Source organism: Pygocentrus nattereri, chromosome 17, assembly GCF_015220715.1.
Source record: "Pygocentrus nattereri isolate fPygNat1 chromosome 17, fPygNat1.pri, whole genome shotgun sequence".
In the NCBI taxonomy this organism is placed as follows: domain Eukaryota; kingdom Metazoa; phylum Chordata; class Actinopteri; order Characiformes; family Serrasalmidae; genus Pygocentrus; species Pygocentrus nattereri.
The window spans coordinates 22691582-22713500 of NC_051227.1; the positions used below are offsets into that span (position 1 = coordinate 22691582).

At 38.8% G+C, this 21919-nt stretch overlaps 1 protein-coding gene across 4 annotated transcripts; it reads right to left on the reverse strand.

The window, feature by feature from the left end:
* Positions 1 to 3050: 3050 nt before the first annotated feature.
* Positions 3051 to 21559, reverse strand: spartb (spartin b). 4 transcript variants are annotated; one of them, XM_017708610.2, is made up of 8 exons: positions 21419 to 21559; positions 18608 to 19395; positions 13964 to 14161; positions 12227 to 12368; positions 10619 to 10813; positions 9784 to 9942; positions 9529 to 9619; positions 3051 to 5399 (listed from the first exon to the last, which is right to left on the reverse strand). In XM_017708610.2, the coding sequence occupies exons 2-8, from the start codon at positions 19391 to 19393 to the stop codon at positions 5189 to 5191; spliced, it is 1782 nt and encodes a 593-aa protein (XP_017564099.1). In that variant the 5' UTR covers positions 19394 to 19395; positions 21419 to 21559; the 3' UTR covers positions 3051 to 5188. The 4 variants fall into 4 exon arrangements, with proteins under 4 accessions (XP_017564099.1, XP_017564097.1, XP_017564102.1 ...); XM_017708608.2 differs by having other exon boundaries at positions 13907 to 14161; XM_017708613.2 differs by lacking the exon at positions 3051 to 5399 and adding an exon at positions 8308 to 9299.
* Positions 21560 to 21919: the final 360 nt, after the last annotated feature.

Consider the following 21919-nt stretch of genomic DNA (forward strand, 5'->3'; position numbering starts at 1 on the left):
ATCCCCCCAGTTTAAGCGACACCCTGCTGCATTACCCTGCATCGCCACCAGAGGGCGAGAAGATTCCACTAATGTGAATTCCAACGTGAATGTTGGTTTTAATTTACTATTTTGCGCTGATTATTTTCAGTTAGCAGTTCATATATATATATATATATATATATATATATATATATATATATATATATATATATATATATATAAAAACAAACATATATAAACATACTGACTGTGCACACCCCGTCTCCTCTTTTTATATACTTTTCACCTGGGAAAAACAAGCTGCACAACTGGACCACTGTTGTACCTATGAGGAACTTTTACATTGTTTGTACCTTGATGAATGAAAAATATACCTGCACAGTATCTTCATTTCTAACAGTGCATATGTGCTTGTTGGACATCCCACTCCAACACTAAGTTAAGTGATACTTTTTTTAATTCCACAAACGGGGAAATTCCACCTCCGCATTTAACCCATCTGTGAAGTGAAACACCACGTACACACTAGTGAATACACACACACTAGGGGGCAGTGAGCAGCCCTATCCACTGTGCCCGGGGAGTAATTGGGGGTTAGGTGTCTTGCTCAAGGACACCTCAGTCATAGACTGTCGGCACTGGGGATCGAACCAGCAACCTTCCGGTCACAAGGCCAGTTCCCTAACCTCCAGCCCACACCTGCCCCCTAATTTATATTGAAATTGGCTGCTTGTTTGTGGCTATCACAGTCTCCACTCTTCTGTAAAAGCTTTCCACACAATTCTGAGGGAATTTGTGCCCAATCAGTCAAAACAGCATTTGTGAGGTGTGAGGTCAGGCACTGGTTTTGACCAAGAAGACCTGGCTCACAATCGATGTTCCAGTTCATCTCAAAGGTGCCCACCGCCTAAGATCCTCCTCACAAAACTTTGTGCACAGTGACAGCCATGCTGGAACAGGAAAGGGCCTTCCTCAAGCTGCTGCCACAAAGATGGAAGCATTTAATTGTCTAAAATATCTTTGTATCTATAGCATTTACATTACTAAGGGAACTAATGGGCCTATAGGCCAAACCCTGCATCAAACTTTACTGTTGATACTATGCATTCTGGTAGGTAACGTGCTCCTGACATCTGCCAAACCTAGATTCACCCATCAGAGAGTGTCAGATAGTGAAGCGTGATTCAAGAACCAACGCTTGGCATTGTGCATTTTGATCTTAGGCTTGTGTACAGCTGCTCTCCCATGGAAACCCATTTCCTGAAGCTCCCAACACACAGTTCTTGTGCCGATGTTGCATCCAGAGGCAGTTTGTTGTTCTGTAGAGAATGATACAAAATACATCCAATCAAAATTTGATTCACTATTTTTACATTTAATTAATTAAAGGACTTAATTGCATTTAGCAATCAGCAGGCCGTGTGTGTGTGTGTTGTGGTCCAGTGCTTCATCGGTGAGCTGTTTGTCCTAGATGCTTCAATCTGAGCCACCATATCCAGTCAAAAGTGTCAGCTATAGCAATGTTTCTCAAATCAGCCCCCAGCATTGGGCTGTGGAGCAGTATGTATCTGTACATTGTCATAATCTAATCTTTTAAAACAGAACAATGAAACAAAAAGTGTGGAGACGAGACAGGGTGTGTGGAGTCAATTATGTACAATTACGTTCCCTGACTAAAGGTACTCAGATGTAACTTTAAGGGGAACCACACCTGTGAGTAGTGGGGTACTGCCCCAGTGACAGTTTCATACCCTTTCTTTCTGACTGTGTATGTCAGTAATCGCCAGATGACAAAATAGGTCATGAAGTAAATGACAAAGGGCCTTAAACCAAGCTGAAGGGCATTTGTTCCATACAGAGTTTTTTTCCAGTTAATGGAACTTTAGTCTCTATGTAGGTAGTCTTCATATACACCCTTATCAAAAGTTCTGTCTCATGCAAACAGTCTGTGTCATTGTCATTATTCAGCAAAGCAAAATGTTTTTTTTTTTTTTTTTTTTACATTTTATGCGTATTTTTAAAACACCTTCTAGACATTTATTATCCAACACACTCTAGTTCATCGTTTTCCAAATGCACAACTAGTTCACGGTGATTAGCCCCATCCTGCACCAACACATGTAGGAATAATACCAAAATTAGGTCGAAAAAATATCAGTTCATATCCACAAATGTCTCTTTATTATTATAACTGATTTTCAGTTCTACACTCTTTGCAAGAAGTTCTATATAGTACTGAAAAATGACATATAATGATGGTGGAACCCTTTTTGGTGTTATAGAAGACTGTATCTTGAAGAATGATGGTGCAGCGTAAAAAAAGGGCATCTGCACAGTCTAAGGGCAAAGGTGCATCATTCAGAAGAGATATTAGAAGAGACGGTCCATTAATCTACTAATTTGGCCTTGTCAAAGTCCAGATTTGAACCTCACTGAGAACATCTGGTCTCACCTCAACCGCAAATTAACTGGTTATCACTGCTGACCAACTGTGGAAGACAATAAAAACTGAAGAGAAAAGTACTTATACATGCATATGTATATAAAAGGCCTTTTACAGCTTCAGTTATAAACACTTTGCATTTTAAAGGAAAAGCTATTCTGCATTAACTTGTGTTGCTTCAGTATTTAGTTGGTTGTTCAATTCTTATTCACTGGTTTACTAAAAAAAAAGTTTTTAACCAATGTTTTTTTTTTATTTTGCATTTGTTCTTAGGTCAACACACACTCAAGAGCGCAAAGGTGTGAACAGCTCTGCAGTTTAAGAACTCGTCATGAATCTGACAGACTTTTTCTTAGGACCTTTCTCAAGAACAAATTTAAGAATAAAAAGGAACAAGTAGTTTTGTAATTATTAAATAAGGAGACAAGATACCGGTCCTCCTGCCCTGAATGAACATAATGAACATAAAGCACAATGGCACTTTCTGCTCATTATGGAGACCTGCTGCCACAAGAGGGCAGTACTGAAAAAAGCACCTGTTTAATAGGTTAAAGTTTGGCTCCCAGGGTGGATTACAACACCAGGACAGACAGAAAAACAATTACAACACACTAAAACACAAAACTTTTGCCTTTTAAAATCAAGGTTTATTTTCTCAAATAATTACATCAATATGTAACCATGTTAGATAAAACCCTTTAATATAGTATCAGTGGTTAAACCTGACTCTTTCACATCATTTACAGTGAGAACATGTTGAAATAAGTACTATTGAGAGACATTTTAACTCATCTGACAAAGATCTCTGAGGTTTTTCACCTGTTTTTCTTCAGTTTTCCCTTCCTAACATACATAGAACTGTGTGTGTGGGGCAGGGCACATATAAACAAATGTTACAAAGCTGATTAAAAACAAACAATGCTCTACTCTCTTATGCAACACTTCTGGAAACTCACCACAATTTGTCTGTTTAGGCACAATATCATTCTGAGCCTGTAGAAATAGCTATGAATGTAGTTAAATCTAACAAGATTATGTAAAACAGCAGACTTACTGAAGACAAGTAAAGCTATACGTGGGTGAATGCCTGTCAAAGTCTTCTATGAACTGCTCCAACTCAATTCAAGATCACATGGCTATCAAACAGTCATATCCATATCAGTTTACAGGGCATTAATATAGACTTGCAGTGAAGTAACTGCATAGCAATGTCAGCAAAAGATGATTATCCATAACTGGTGTATGCAGCAATTTTAGTAGAAAAAAATAATTGAACATAACTTCAAAAGCTTCATCTTTAAGCTATTGCCAGCCATTTTAAATCTTACTCCTTTCTATTTCCTCTCACTTGCCAGCATACAAAAAGGACAAAGTACACTATATCTTCAAAAGACAGCCCTTCTAATCAGTGAAATCAGCTACTTAAATGTGTTTCACCGCTGACCCAGGTGTTCAACTCCAGACACGCAGTATGTATCTCTTGTATAATCTCCATAGAAAAGCATTTCAAATAAAGCGGAACCCTCTGGATCAGCTGCACATAAGCCCAAAGCAGGGGTGCCAAATCCTGGTTGGTCCTGGAGATCAACCACCCTGCAAAGTTTATCTTCAACCCCTATCAATCACACCTGATCCAGGTAATGAAGGCCTTCAGCAGCATCTGTATATTAGAGCCAAGTGTGTTTGATCTGAACTCTCCAGGGTGGTAGATCTCCAGGACTAGGACAGCATCCCTAGCCTAAAGTCACCATGACCTCACTGGCTAAAGCTGTGGATCTCAGGAACCCTTAGGCAGTCCACATTATTTCTCTAGCCCTGTGTATTGCTAGACGGATAGGCTGAGTTGGAGGGATGTTTGTCATCCACAAATGATCATCCAACACTAGTATTTGACTAATGCTTCTGTGGTCAAATGCAATTAAATCCTCACAGCCATGTTCCAACATCTAGTGCCTTTCCAGTAGATCAGAGGCTGTCACTGCAGCAAAGGGGCACAAACTCCTTATTAACACTATCGACTTCAGAAGCAACATTGAACATGCAGGTGTTCTGAGATTTTTGGACACATAGTAAAGACTAGCTTGATTAGAAGAAGCCAAAGTCACTCATATCAAGCTCTGAAGTGTACTTTCCCCACTAGTGAGGGTTAAAGTGCTCGGAAATATATTAAAACCATAAAAGACAACTTTTTAAAAAGCTTTGCAAGCAAACTAGTCTGAAAGTATAAACATTTCATTATAAATAGAGCATTTAAATAGACATTCTAGTACAGCATTTAGACACAGTAGAAAGTTGTGACAAAGACAGTTCATATTAAGGCTCTATGTCATTTAAAAATAATACTTTGGCTTATAAATATAATTTTAGGTGTCCATCTGTAAGAGACAAAGAAGAGCAAATGGTCCTGAATTGAATTATGTCACTATGTATTAGTGGGCAGACCTATTCAGTCAGTGGAGAATATGCTTAGAGCTGGTGCAGAATAAGGCGTTAGGTCAGTGAGCTCACACAGCAGCACACCCGTACAGTTATACCTTAACAAAAGTAGACTCAAAATAGGCAGCATGTTAGTAAATCCTTACAGTAAGAGCTGTATAAGAACATCTTTGAGGCTAAATATAAGCCAGGGATGTATGTGTAGATGTCAGTAGCACAAATATATCAGTGCCTTGATGGTAACTTGTACGTGAAACCTCTTCAGTATCAGTTCATGCAAAACCCTTCATTTCTTTTGTCTTTACAGACAGTAAGGTCCAGTGTCAGTTATTTTTGGTCCTGGTTTTTGTCCTGTTGTTTCTCAGTCTCTGAACTCTCCTGCACTTTGTAGTCTTTCAGAATGGCATGGGCAGTTTCTTTGCCTGTCTTTTTCACCATCGCCTTGATCCCCAGGTTGTCGATGTTGAAGGCAGTGACGCCCACGTTAATAGCGGAGTTGACAGCATGGTCTGTGGCCCGCCCTGCCTCTGCCCCATACCTTAATCACAGATAATCAAGATTAGGTAAAAAAAACAAAACAAAAAATTAAATTAAAAAAAAAAAAGAATATTTTTCAAATTAACAGCAAAGTAGCAGCCGTTTTGATGCTGTAATAGGGATAATGCATGCAAAGCAGTTGAGCCCACACACATGCAGGGGTCCATTCATAGCTTTGGAGATGTACAAAGCAGAATTAGACCAGATAAAAGGCAAATCAGGGAAATCACTATTATGTAACTATTCCATTAACCCAGACTGAAGATGTTCATTATTTCTGAGAGAAGGGTAGTTTATGATTATGTGGCTCATATGATAAAATATAACCAATTGACCCAAATACATTGTCAATCATCCACACCCCAAGTTCTGTTATTCTTAGTTACAATAAGTAGTATTTTAATAAAGTTTAATGTTAATATACTAAGATGATTAATGATTTGTAATGTAAACCCATCATCTTCAGAGAACTTGAATGTGGCATTTTATATTTATATATTTAAACACAATATGAAATGTGCCATAATGTTTGAACAGGATAAATTCATGTTTTTTTTAGTTAAATTCAAACTATAATTGTGTATTAAAATGTGCAGAAGTGTCTTCTATAGAGGATGTTAACCTATTTTCACTTTAACCAGGAGCATCCAAACTTTTGTCTGCAACTGTATATACAGTTGTAAAATAGACAGTTCATTTTGGCAGCAGGCACTTAGTATTTAAAGAGAATGAGAAAAGTGCAGGAGGACACAGGGCAGAACCTAACAAGGGATAAAATGTTACACTTATAAGACATATGTAGTTCAGCAGGTTTAAGTAGAATGTGGTTTTGGTCAGCTTCACATACTCTTCTGCAAATTCTGACACAATTTTCCCAAGATTCACCCTGAAGCCCAATTTTGTATTATGAATGTAGCTTTTTCCATCATGAGCTGTTTTTCAAATATTACTGAGTTGTGTCTACAAGTCCCAAAATTCACAACTATATTCCGAATTAACACCTACGTGTACTTTGTGCATGGCGTATGGCATGATTTTGAAGTAATGATTCCAATTGCAGTGAGAACTAGTCAGGAAAAAGCACAGCATCTACAGGGTTAGTTTGTAACCCACTTTTACAACTAATTCTCCTAAAGTAAACAGTGAGAGAAATTCATATCCTTCACACAAATTCCAAAAGTTTATTTTTCTCTTTTATCTGAAATAGACTGCAGATGTCATGTAACTAAAATATATTTCAATTTTATTGAGATATTTGTTGTTCTACTTTTGTGGTTAAAAATAAATTTGCCATATTTAACACAACTGCTTTTCACAATTTTTCCCGATGCATTATGTATTTGGGTTGGAAAGCTGTTCTGGGTTAAACAACTTTTTTGCTAATTTTAAAATTAGACTCCTCTAGTTACAATGAACCTTGCATATGAGGGTAATTTGTAACCTTGCTGGAAATGAATAACATGTTCATTTAGGGCAGAGATGTGTTGTAAAGGTCCAACGTGCATCGCCGGCTTCCAGCAGCAATGTGCCCAGCCTGCGCTGCCGGCTGCCAGCAGAGGGCGACGGCGAAGTGCCATAACTTCAGGGAACTCCAATTCCTAGAAGCCCTTGGGCTGATTAGGCCCAACCTGACACACCTGTGGACTCTTCTACTTAAAGCTGTGGCAAACAGCAGCCCTTTGTCACAGCTTTTGTAGATGGGTATGGTATGGTATGCAGCCCAGGTGGGTATTTAAAGAAAAAGAAAAGAGGGCTGGGGGGAAAAAAAAAGTAACTGTTCCATAATTACTTTAAAAAAAGAAATAAATAAAAAGCTTGGGCTACAAACGGCTCCAAGCCACAAAGAGCAAACAAGTGAAGCATAAAGTCTTGCCTTCCCTTCATACAGTGGAAGTGTCTTGTTTTCTCACAGTCTTTTATTTCATGTTTCTAGTTCAGTCTTTCAGTTTGAGCACACTGCTTTCAGCTTTTTCTTTGTTTGCTGCCGTTTTCCTGCCTTTTTTATTTTGTTTTACCCATTGTCGCCTGTGCTTCACTGTGGCACAGCAATAACTCCCCGGACCCTGGTTCTGGGTCATCTCAATCCCAACGTGCCAAATTCACATCCCGTTACCTCAATAAATGTATTTAACACCCTTTTTCAGCTTTGTACTTGGATCCGCCTCCCTGCCGTCCTGTAACGTGTAGGTTAAAATGATCAATGTTGCCCTTTTAAAATGTTTTTAAAAAGGTCAAGATATTTATACTAATATTAAAATTCTTTTTCAATAAACAATGTGCTAGGTTGTGCCCTGTTCTCCCCAACAATTCTTGGAAATTCTCTATATGTTGCACATTGGTTAATGATATTCAAGTAATCTAGCAGTCAACCTGTAATACATAAAAGTATTGCATAAAAATACTACTTACTGCCGCTTTAAATTGTTTTCTGCCATGATTATTATAAAGTTGTTTCCTTTTTTGAAAAAAGACCAGGTGAGGTACAAAGGGAGAAGAAAAACCCAATGCTTAAAGACCCCCTCCAGTGAAAATCAAGATTTTACACTTGTTAGCATGTCCATGTGGTGTCTTTTATATGCTAAAAGACATATCATGAGAGAAATATGTAGTCAATGCTGTGGCTGGATACTTCCGCTTTGAAACTGCAGTTCACTAGTGACTGTCCTAAAAAGGCAGATTCAGACAGCCGGATTTCATAAATCACAAACCTAAGGAACCAAACCCATCCACTTGCAAGGTAAGGCTTTCCAGATCATTAGTATAATAATAAGATGGAACAAGATGTCTGGTGTATCTATGCATAATATTACATGCATACAAGCTTACAAGTTTTGCATTTTTTTCAAAATGATGGCAGAGACATGTTCTCTTTTCAGATGCAAAGTTAAAGAAGAAAATGTGAGCCTTGGTTACCAAAGGATCTGAAAATCAGAGAAAAATGGGTGCAGTTTATTTGGAAAAATCAAACTGTCCCAGCAAAACTTCCAGAGGAAATTCGGGTTTCAGTAGCCATTTTCCAGAGGACTGTTTTGTAAATTGTACTCAAAACAGATGCCGTTTGCCACTAACGCCATGGTAGACGTTGTTCTGTCCATTTAACCTGGGGACACAGCGAGTACGAGCCAATTGAGTTATCTGTGTAAAACAAGTCTACAAAGCTGAAGTCACCTTCTTATTCACAAGCTTAGTGTTTGAATTTTATGGTTCCACCTTAAGCAGTGAAGCATTCTGGCGCCTCAGGCGTTCTTGTTTGAATTTTATCATAAACACTGTACCATTTAAGGTGGAACAGGAAATTTTAACAAGACGTTTACAAATAAGAAGCTTATTTCAGCCTCATAACAAATCTAATGTGCTAGATAATGTCAGACAACGTTGGCTTCACAAGGTACAAGATTTAGGACACTTTATACAAATTTGGGATGTTGACCAACAAAGTGCAGGCAAACATTGTTCAAAAAGTCTGTCAGATAGCTCAGCTTACTGAATTAGATAATGACTATATTCATTACAGTAATTCTGGCAAAAGGTTGGTTAGGTAAAATGGGGTTAACTAATTCAAGTACATATGGAACATGGAGAGCCACTTTCTGGCAGAAAGCCCTAAAGGCATTAGTGGATTTGTTTTTCTTGGAAATGCCTGGAGAGGGTCTTTTAATACAGTTAGGAGTGGTCATTCATTCCACTGAATGAGGGATCAGTGTGCACAGCTAGGAATTATAAAGGAATGTGTCTAATCATAAATACACTGAATAACTGCTATCAAGTGCAACAGCTGTGAATCATGGACATAATCAGCCAAAGCGATGCTTTAGATGGTTAACTGTGAGTAAGAGCTCTGAAACAATATAGCTACTGCTTCTCATTTGGGGGCTCTAAGATGTTCTCTAGACCCCTAAATCTGTAAACAAATAGAGGGAAAGAAAGTGTAAGTGCACTGTTTGTTTTCCATTAAAGGACATGAGTGCAATGCTAGTGCAAGTCTCAAGCTAGCAAAAGAATGCTGACTAGTATATGAACATCATATACTACAGATTTAACCTTGGGTAATTGCATTTGTGAACTCCAAAGATATCTAATATGAAGTTAATATTAAGATATCTGGAAATCAATACTTCCTGGTTACTCACTTATGCTTCACAGTGTTGACCGTCTCTGTCGCAACGCTCTTTGCAATGTTTTTAGCTGCGGCTTCCAAGCCTGTCCACATAGTCGCGAATCCTGCCAAGCAGTGAATCAGAAAGTAAGAAAATGTGTATCAATGTTTTTTCCAAAATGTTGACCTGGAACAAATGGCAGTAAGAAGCTATTACAAAAAGATGTGCTAGTTGTCCCATGGTTTGAACTCAAAATGAATTGAAAATGTCAGGTATATACTTATATACCTTGAACCCCACTTGCAGCTACTACCATGGCACCATCAATATTGGACCGTCCATCCTTGTCTTTTTTCATGGACTCTGGGAGCAGTTTACCCCCATGTTTCTTCACATGTGGGGCCAACTCCCTGCCCACATGGCCAGCAACGGTGCAAAGCCCATCCACTAATACAGCAAACACAAAAAAGTGCTCTAATCAAAAGCATTGCCAGTGCAGGTTCCCCCCACAATAAAGCCCTCAAAAATATAACATAGCTTTGTGCGATGTAACAAACATTAAAATACTAAATAACAAATGAAATATAATGCCGAATACACACCCAAAAAAGGTACTAAACTGTCCTCGTGTGTGTGTGTGTGTGTGTTTTTTATATACATACATACATACATACATACATACATACATACATAAATACACACCACGTAAGGGTAAACAAATGCATTGCCATTCTTTCATGTGAAGGTGTCCATTCAACCGCAATAATATTGAGATACAATAATATTTATGTAACAATCCTAAAAAAAACTTGATATTGTTTTGTTGTCACTTTCTGTATTCCTTTCCTTTCTATATTCTCTTCACTTTCTATCTACTGATCAAATTTCTCTCTGGTCATATTTGGGTATTCTATTTTTTTAAAATAGTTCTCAATACAGCATTTAAATCAAATTATGGTGAAATCTGAGTTTTGTGTGCACTGAATTGTTATCTAAAGTATCATCAGCAAATCGAATCTTGCTGAGTTCAGAAATTTACACCCTTAGTACCACACCCTCTTCTAAACCACAGCTATTGGTTATGTACAAATATGACTTTGTAAACGGTTAAGCAGTACTGTACCTAGAAACTGGCTCACTTTCACAGCTCCTCCAGTGGCCTGCTTGGCTACATGGAGGCCTTTGGTGACAGTGGGGTTGACTTGTGTTGGTTTGTCCTCGGGGGTGATGTGTTCCCTCAGTTTGGATGCTCCTTTATGGATAGCCTTCCCTGTGTACTCTGCCCCCTTCACTAATCCCCAGCTTAGCCACGAAGCCCCTGAGAAGGTGTTATAGCAATGAGATCAGTTTCATGCATTACTTCACACTGCTTGAAGTTTTATGAACTAGTATATGGAGACAGATTTAAACAAACCACATGCACTGCATTTACAACATTATATCAAGATCAAATATCAAGATAATGGCAAGAACGTCAGGGGAAAAAATCCTGGAATGTGTATAGAACAATAAAAGTGTGTAACTGCAGTTTTATTAAGAGTGGTGTAAGCTAAAGTGGCAGGTCAGCCACACTTCTTGTGTAGCCTAATGCAATGCTAACTCTGAACAAACTCCCTGAGAGTACTAAAGGGCATTACAACACACGTTGTCCCATTTGGTACAAAGTACAGATTCCACTGATGGACACACGCTGTCATTTACTGGATTCATTATGCCTACTTTACTGTCTGGCCGTACATGTTGAAGCTGGCAACAATGTCATTTTAAAGCCTAAACTGAAACTGCGTCTAACTTCAGTTTGAGAAAGATTTTGTTAAGCACTATTGAGTATTTGTCACTTTGTCTCAGCTATAAGGATTCCATGGGATGTTGAATCTAAAGAATTTCCCAAAAAATTAGAACCCACGTGTTCTAAATAATGCAGTGTAGTTTCTCAAACAAAATAAAAAAGTGGTACAGTGATATAATGAAATTCTCCATATGTCAGACATGATGGGGGGGGGGGGGTAAATAATTATGTAATTTAAAGTTACACTAAGATTTAGGGATGTGTAATTGTACATATTACACATTTTGTGTACACATTTTGGACCCCTTCCCTAAGCGGATGAATTGAATGAATATCTTCATCATATCTTCACAGTAGAATGTTGATGTTTCATTTGAGACCTAAACATTGACTTGGACCTTCTCTTTGATCCTGGGTGTGGTCAGAAAAGCTCAACCCAACACTACTGATTTTTAAATTATTTCAGGCTTTACAGGGCAACTTTCAATTTTAGCAAAAAACCTTACATAGCACAGTTTTAAGGAAGCTTATTTTCCAAAACATAATATACTGTGTATTGTATATCATAGTATTATAGTATAAGAATAATATAACATACAGAAGGGGGCTTAAAAGTCTGAAACCACTAGTAAAAATGCTAATTTGGCATCCTTTTCTAATTTAATACAAAGTTTCTCTTTACAAATTCTATTATCAGCATAAAAATGTGTCAAAAGCAGAATTTTTGAGGTATTTACATGGATTTCAGAATTTCTTATTTATCTAATTACGTGCACCTTTTGCTTTGAAGACTCACTAGAGCTGTGGAACTCCATTTGACACCCCTGGTTTAGAGCATATCACGCTACCATCTGATAAACAAGAAGATAAGTCTGGAATTCCTCCATCATTTGAGATATAAGGAGTCACTTCTGTTTTGTCAAGTATTATCAAGTATCTCACCTGTAAGGATTCCATGAGCCACTTTCTCGCTCCACTCCGGAAGTACTTTCTCATCCTCAGCAGTAGGGGGCACCACCTCTTCTGGAGGCCCCATGGGCACCTTCTGGCCCAGGTTAATGGTATCTGCAGCTTCATCTGACGCCTTAGAAACACAGGAGGGTACATAACAATTAAAACAAAGCATTGTGTATTGCTACAAATACTAGCCAGTGCACTAACTACAAGCAAATAGTGACAGATGGAAGTGGAGGATGGGTAAATGAGGATGGGGCTGCACTATGCATGGTGGCTCTGTGGATGGTGGCTTTTGCTCAAGTTTTTCAAATCACAAATTCTAAATTTTCTTGTTTCAAACAGATCTTTGAGGCCTTTGTGCTTCTCTGAGCATGAACAGCCAGTCAGCAGGCAGAAGACTTTGGACAAAGAACTATTATCACCAAAACAAAGCGAGTCTTTGTAGTTGCTCCCACCTTTAAGAGCAACTGTGACAATTGGTCCCAAACCCATCTGCATTTGCACTGTGAAATGTTTATGTAACAATGTTTACGAAGCATTTCACAAGTTTCAAAAAAGGAGCGCAAGGTCAAAAAGGTACAACTGACATGAGTCAAGGTTCTTTTCAAACTGAGGTGTTAATGGAAAACACTGGTGGTGCGACGCATTGATGAGAACTGATTAATCACAGTGAGCCGCTGTTGTGCTTGGCTCCCTTTTCATTCAGCCAGATGCCTGAAGGGAAAAGAGAACCAGCGTTCTGGTCACACTAAGAGCATTAAGGGCAGCCTAATGAATTAGCCTTTTCCTGCTCTGCTCTCAATCCCCAATTTGCTGCGGTGAGGACTAACAACAAGAGAACTTGCCAGCTCAAAAGCAGAGCTAATTCTACCCTGCACTGCCTTCAGGCCCGAGGTGGAACATCTGAATAATGCAAGCAAAAGAAAGCTTAAAGGTATTGTAAGTACCAAGTGAAGTGTCAAGTGCCTTTACTGTATTCAGTATAAATCTCCTGATTTGACTGATATCTATTTCAAGATATCAGAAATATTACCTGCATTTTTTTTCCATTGGAAACTTTCAATGTTGTGCAAATGATTAAATATTAAATTAAAGGCACTTGCCATTCAACAGTATTACAATCTTTAGCTTTGTACCTGGTTAAACAAATCTCTTAACCTCTCAAAAACACCTGAAATCTGTGAAAAAGGAAAGGTGTTATTAAAGCAGACAGATGCATCGATGGTAGAGCTGTCAAAACAAATTGAACTGTTCAAATAATATTCAAAAGGGCCACAGACCATCAGTATGTTTCTGTATTTTCTATATTGTGTGTATTGTATGAACACGTAAACTGGGACGTCAGGGCAGGGGGTATTTTGTTTTTACCTTTTTCTTTTTTTCTTTTAAAGCCATTTATTGTTTATATCCAACAGCCCTAATTAATAAGCAAAATTCATATGCATTCCAAAACTCTGCTTATCAGTTTTAATGAAACATAAGTATAATGAACATGCACAATCACAGGTAATTAAGGATTATTACCAAGCGAAAGCCTTAATGTTAGCTTGTTTCATTATATAAAGTATGCACTCAAAAGCGGTTCATAAGGGCAGGAATCAGTCTTACATCTATTGATTTGGATTCAGGCTGCAGACATACTGTAACAATGTTAAGGTCCCACACCTGTGGTGGAGTAGCGGATGACCTCTGGGGCTCTGAGGCTGGACTGGAGAAGCTCACCTGGACTCGCAGGTCTGTCATTTGAGACAGGAGGTCCTGGAAGAGCTCTCGCTCCGAGCGGGGCAGTTCAGAGGACAGCACCACTCCCACATAGGAGCCTGGGCAGGGAGCCATCATATCAGGGAACATATAGACTCCAGTGTTGCACAGCAGGACTGGCGAGTCAGTGGCCATCAAGGGGTAAAGCCAGTCACACACCTGAAATTAGGACAAAATACATGTGTTAGTTACTAAAGTGGGTTAATTTATTATTTGTTGAGAAATAAGAAAACAATTATTATTGATCAGATGCTGAAATGATCGCTGAATACTAGGGCTAAAAGATTTGGGGAAAAACAGAATTGTAATTTTTTTGGACAGTACTGGTTATGATCACATTACCAGGTTGAAGTGGTGCAAATCCAATTTTTTGCCCTAATGCAACCCAGGTCTGTTGTTTTCAGGGCTGTGTGGACACGCAAATCTGAACTTTTCAAAACCGATCTGAGTCACTTACATATGTGGTCCTAAATTGGATACGTATCAGATTCATGACCATACGTCTGTAATGTGACGCTCGGATCGGAATTCATGTGCTTTTGCGCCGTCGTTCAGCATTACCATGGCAGCAGCGCATAAACAGTGGAAAAGCAACACGTCTGACCCTTTTTCGCCTTTCGCTCTAAAAATGCAGCTGAGAGCTCAAAGTTAATTGTCTTCACAGCAAAGCTCATTCTGCTGGGTAGTTTGTGCTGATGATGCACGTGATTCATTCATGTGACGTTACTGAGTAGGATGCACATGCAGGTCATTTCAGGATACCAGGTTGTTTACATTAATGACATTACCTAAACGAGTGTGAAGTGAAGCAACGTATCAGAAAGATCGGATTTGAGCAATGAGGCTTGTAATGTGAACATACCCATTGTGAGTGTGATTTAACTTGTGATATAAATAAAATTTCAAGCTTGTGTGGCAATGAAGACCAGAACATCCAGTTTTTCTGGCTTGAGGCATAAATGCTAAATGTAGCACACCAGACCTCCAGTTAAGACGATTGTGGTGTTCACAGCACATGGATGTCTAGTTGATTCCATCTTATCTACACGTAGTTCACAGACTTTGTTATTCAGCTAAATTTATCTCCCTAAAACTTATTGAACTCATTCACATTGCAATTTCAGTATGAAAACTATTCATCTTCATACCTATTCACTACAACTTATAAATATGAAAATGTTTGCATTTGTTTGGGTTCAATATAGCCACATACTGTAAATCTGATCAGTGGTCTGTTTTTAATTTTAACTTGCCTTAAGTTCACTGCACTTTAATTTATGGATCATAACATGAACTTCCTTTAAAATGCAAAACAGAATCATTTGCAGAATAATTTGATCTTTGGCATCGTTTTTGGTAAGAGATTCGTATTGATACATCTCTAAATCCCAGTGCAGTTTATGTACAGAAGTTGAAGTCTCAAACTGTTTGACATGTGGCTCTGAGTCAGTCTTGTGCTTCCAGCAGCCACAGCATTTAAATAATTAATCACTGCATCTCGCATTAGACTTGCAAATTAGCTAGAAGAGTAACACTTTTTATTTTTTGTCAAACAGCACATCAAACTGTGGAATCCAAGGAATTTCTTGTAGATCTCTGAACTCATGGGATCTAAATAGATTCGTAGCCTAAATCATGAAAATATTTCTCAAATAAAAGTGTAATCATACTATGATGAAAGTGGTAGTCTCTGTGGAGAATCATTTACTCCACCAGGTTTGCCAGGGCACTGCTGAAACTTTGACTTAAAGTAGGCAATAATAAAATGCTAAATACTAAAATGTATTTTTGTTATTAGAAAACCAACATAAGGTTTAGTGCACAACATCAGGCTGACATTCGATGAGCAAATTGAGAGGACGAGTCTAGAATTCCCCCGACCATTTGAGGCATGTGACCAGGCCAAAGAGTCATTTCAGTTGGACAGGCTCCATGTCACACCATTCATCTTATCCCATGACTTTACAGATTAAATTGGATTAAAGTGCAGGCCTGAAAGACAACTGGAGACTGCACTGTAAGCGTGATGACCTAATGTGCAGTTCAACTTTCACTGAAGAAGTGATCTCACTCTATTCGAGCTTGAAAGGTTCCTCACTCCTCACTCACCTGTGGCACTTGGTGTAAATGCAGGAGGCTTAACTAATAAACACAGTCAAACTACCACCATTACTGCAAATATCACCACCCCTCAAGCTTCATATTTTAATCTTCACACACCCCGAAAATGTGAAACCAACATTGCTTTATGTCATACTTACTGTACATTCTGATCACTGTCTAACAGAACTTAAGCACAGTCATTTCACTTTGATCCTCCCTTTAGTAAACCCAGTGTGCAGATTTTATGGTCACTGGAATGAAGGTGACACAGCTTTGCCATGTACCGACGACTGAGCTTTACACAGCAAGCAGCTGTTCAAGAATTTCTCGTTAGTCTAAGGGACAATTAAAACTTTTGTAGAGGGTATTTCCCTAGCTTATTATTTCTATGACCATTAATCTTAAAAAGGAAAGTATTTTGGCAGTATTTCAAAAGAAGAAGAAGAAAAAAAAACTGCATTTCTGATATAAAGACTGAAGTCTGACACCCTCTCACATCTAAAGACAATGTGCCAGTTTTGAGTCACAGACTATGATTTTGCAAAGACTGGGAATCTTGCAAGACTGCAACTCGATATTTGAGATTATTTGACAACATGCACATGGTGGACACTTATAAGCAGAGAAACCCTTTTCCTTCCCCACTCTACAGCTCAGCCTATTTCACTGTAGAACTGTTTATTGTGGCATATCATCACTAAGTATTTTTTAATTAACCTTTAAAATATGCAGTTACTTTTTGTTTACATAAACATTTACACAACAGGACATGCCGTGACTGGGTGTTATGAACTAAACCATAAGAACAAACACAATAATTAAAACATTAGTGTTACACACTCAGTGTACTTGAAATGTTAAAACAGCCAGTTCGCATATGCATATCTCTCTCTCTCTCTCTCTCTCTCTCTCTCTCTCTCTCTCTCTCTCGCTCGTCACTATTTGCATGACCCAAGCCTTAAAACTTACAATAATATTAAACATGGTTGATTTTGTCACAGCGTCAACATGAGAAAAAGACTGACTTCCTGACCACCTCACACTAAACGATCGATATGTGTGAGCTTGACGCAACTGTAGCAAAACATTCATGATTTCATTCTGACGCTGGTCATTTGTGAGAGTGAAAATGTTTAAAAATCGTTTGGTGTCAGGCCACCATAACTTATCAAAATCCATCTCAACAGAACAACAGAACAGACATAAGCATTTCTGAGACTTTACACTTTACCCAGACTATGCGGTCATCTTTAGCCTTGACCACATGAAACCATACATGGGGCTTTCCCAGGATGAGATCACTCAGAGAAATCCTAATGGATTGAGTACAGTGAGTACAAGCTCACATGACAGCTAGGGCACAGGGAACATCCTCATTAACTAAGCCTATAATATCATATACTAGGGCAACTGTTTGTGCAAGGAAGTGAAAGGGCTTCATAAATGGAATCCTTTCAAAACAACGGTAATGCAATAAAACACTACTAGTTGGGAGACATTCAGTTATGATTGAATAACATAAGTGGACCTAGGTCTCTTCCACATATTAAAATTGAATCTAACCTTAGCTTTACTATAAAAGAGTACTTAAATAAAATATCCAGTTAAAAGGAGACAATATTGAACAATAAAGACCTACAATTTAACCCTTAGAAGTCAGTTATGGATGGTATAAAAATCATGGTGTGATGTGATCTTATATATTTTTTTTCACTCATAGCTCATTGAAACACATGCAAGTTGTTTTTGGATGTACAGCATTCTTTAGCAGAATGAAAAACATTTCTTAGTGCAATAAATAATCTAAAAAAAATGATGGGAGTCGATATTGAATGTATGTTAATTAGTTGTAATTAAGTATGTAATTATGTAGGAGTGGGAAATATGGCAATATTTATCGTTATTGTGATAAATTACACCAGAAGATGCTTTTCTAAGAATATTGAGGATATCAGTATTTGAAGAACACCAAATGACTGCATATGCATAATGCATAATTAAGCCTGTTTAATTACACATAGAGCAGGGTGTGATGTCAGTTTTGACAGTATTCTTCAAATGTGGCAGTACTGGTACTTTTTTGTCTGTTCCAACTTATCAAACTTCAGAAAAACGAAGTATCATGATGCATACTGTGCACTGTGAAAAGTATTAGGATATGACTGAAAGGTTGCTGGTTCGATCCCCTCAGCTCTGTTACTGAAGTGCCCTTGAGCAAGGCACATAACCCCCAACTGCTCCCGGGGCACTGTGCATAGGGCTGCCTATCGCTCCGGGCAAGTGTGTTCACTAGTGTGTATGTGGGTGTTAAACTGTACAGATGAGTTAAATGCAGAGGTGAGATTTTCCTGTTGTGAGATTAATAAAGGGTAACTTATTGCCCACACCTGTAATTACACTTGAAAAGCAGAGCAAAACAAAAGCCATAACTCTAAAGGTTAAAAACATTTTACATTGGATAATATGATAATGTCACTTGCCATGCCATGTGAATTTTCATACCTGAAGAAAGGCAGGTGGTCTTCTGGGCACTCTTTCGGAGCACTCGTTGGTGAACTTAACTATTCGCAGGTAGCCGGGATAAGAGGGGGCACTCACTTGTCCATCAGGGGTGACAAAGAAGATCTGCACACCCTGGGGTAGAAAAAACAGCTCCTCTCCATCTTCCCCAAGGCTCTGAGGAGAGGGAGCAGAGTTGGGGGTATGGCTGTAGAATTCATCCCCAACCAGGGAAAGCTCACCTGCAGCAGTGCCATAGCTAATACTGAGGTGTCCATCAGCAGCTTTCGGGGAGTAGGCTGGTGGTTGGTCACAGGATACGTGTGGCAGTGAAGGTGAAACGGGTGCTGCTCCTCGAGCTCCTGAAGGCACCTCAGACTCAGATCCTATGGGTGGGGCACTGGGGAACAGCTCCTTGGGTGGAGCCGGCCTCTGTTTGGGGAGTGCGGGGTAGAGGTTTTGAGGGACGGTGCCATTGGAAACAGAGCTTGGGCTGGTCTCCAACACTGCTAATCTGGTGGTGATGTTGTCTAGAGTCTCCTGCATCTTCTGCTGCATCTGCCGGGCCGAATCCCAAGAAGAACCCACACATTCCTCTCCCCGGGACGGCACGCTGAGTGCCCTGAGGAGGTGCTGACGACCCTGCCGGTAAAGCTCCAAAGCCTGTTCCTTGTTTCCTGCCTCATCCTCTGAGAGACCCTTGTTAATGCACTCGAACGCCCTTTCATAACCGTCCTTGATAACGTGGAGTCGGGCTCTGTCAAAAGCATCTTGCTTTGCTTTCTCCATGCCTGTGCATACAGTTTTGAAAGAGATAAAGAGGAAGTCAGTGTTGTTTGCTACAGCAACCAACCAGTCCAATGACCCAATTTTTAATGGTTACCAAACTATGACAATGCACATTAGTGAGACACATCCATCATACTGCTAGCAGCACAGATGAATTAAATATATGTATGTGTACACACACACACACACACACACACACACACACTCACACACACGTGTATATACTCACCAGCCACTTTGTTAGGTACACCTTGCTAGTGATAGGTTGGACCCCTTTTTGCCTTCAGAACTGCCTTATTTCTTCATAGCATACTTTCAACAAGGTGTTGGAAACATTCCTCAGAGATTTTGGTTGGTTATTTGAGGTACTGTTGCCTTTCTATCATCTCAAACCAGTCTGTCCATTGTCCTCTGACCTCTCACATAAACAAAGCATTTTTGTCCACACAACTGCTGCTCACTGGATATTTTCTTTTTCAGACCATTCTCTGTAAACCCTAGAGATGGTTGTGCGTGTAGATCCCAGTAGATCAAGTTTTTGAAATACTCAGACCAGCCCATCTGGCACCAACAACCATCCCACACTCAGTCACTTAAATCCCCTTTCTTCCCCATTCTGATGCTCGGTCTGCACTTCAGCAAGCCGTCTTGACCACCTCTACATGCCTAAATGCAGTGAGTTGTGGCCACGTGATTGGCTGATTAGCTCTATGTGTTAACAAGCAATTGAACAGGTGTACCTAATAAAGTGGCCTGTGTGTGTGTGTATGTATGTGTGTGTGTGTATATATATATATATATATATATATATATGCACATATATATAGTGTGTGTGTGTGTGTGTGTGTGTATATATAATATATACACACACATAAAAAGGACATACATTCATGACCCTACAAAAATAATACGTTATACTTCTCTGTAATATTAGTAAATATAGGTATTCGTCTGTAATATTAGTAAATATGGGTGCATTTATAGAACAAGCGACTCTCTCTCATGCCTGATTTACTCTGATAGAATGAGGCCCTCCCTCCCCACCCACTATACCATGATGGAATAAGCTCTGCTCTCCCCACCCTATATGACGTACAACATCATGCCCAACATAACACAGTCAAATTTCACTTTAACGTCATTCAGGCCATCATCACAAAAAAGTAATTCAAACTATGTGGTCCAACTGAATCAGACACAGTTTAGTAACAAAGATGTTTGGCAGCAACTGAACTCAAGCACAGATAGCCAAGCCTCAAGAAATGCTGAACTTTTACATTCACATAATTATTACATAGTAAGATAATTGACATCTCATAATAATTAGACTTAGTATCTCGTGTGACTTATTTTCTCATAATTATGAGAATTTCCTCATTATTAAGAGTCAGTAAGTCATATGAGATGTTAACTCATAATTATGGAAACCTTTTGCATTGTTATGATTTACTAAAGGGCTATATATAATTTTTCAGTGGCAGAAACGAGGTTCCATATATTAGACACTGAAATCCTTTCAGTGTTTTTACAGTTAATGCTTAACAAAACTAACATGCTGTTACACAACACCTATCTGACTCGATTACAAGATAAACGCTTAAGTGTTGATGTGTTATCTAACTTAAATTTGTCAGGGCCTTTGATCAAGTTGATCGAGTCATTTAAACACAATAGCTGTCAAGTGTAATATCACTCGAATGCAAACAGAAATACATGCTAGTAGATAAGTTAGCTAAAGTAAAGCACTGACACCGAATTTGGAAGCGGTATGTTTAAGCTGAGCAGTCTAAAACTGGTCTAAACCTCATTTAATATGTTAGCTGACCTTTTGCTAAAGTTTCACAATGAAAATCATCGAGTTAAACCTTATCTAACAGGCTAAGTGTTTTCGCTCGACAGCAAGGTTAACCTAGCTTAGCTTAGGTAGCAGTTAAGCTGCGCACTTGTCAGTTATTCGGCTTTTTAGCAGATAAAAAGTACAAAATTATACGTGACACGTGTAGTCTGTAAAAAGAATGAACTCACCAAGGAATGAGCTCTTGCCCGAAGAGAGCGAACTAAAGCTGGCCCAGCAGTTTCCCTGTCTGCTCTGTATTTGACAGCTGAAGTGGTCGTACTGGAATCAAATTCTGTTGCTGTTACACTAGACACCCAGGAGAACGCAAATTCGCTGATCTACAAATGCTATTCGCCGAAAGTGGCACTACATTATGATGTATAGATCACATAAAGCCGCGCTGGCGCGCTCCTGCGTTGTCAAAATAAGAGTACAGTTAAAAGTTGCGAGACAACTGATTGAATGTATGTATTGTCGTGTTCTTTAATACATTTTGATCTAAATCAAATTTGATTAGCATGTTTGCAACTGCTTTTATAACTTTTATAGTTAAAAATATGAGGTTTGATATGCATCACTTTTTTGGTCAAAGCGCAATTGTATATGCACTTTTTCATTACTTAATGTCTTCATTGTTGCTGTAAAATGTGGAAAATAGTAAAAAAAAAAAAAAAAAAAGGAAATCCTAT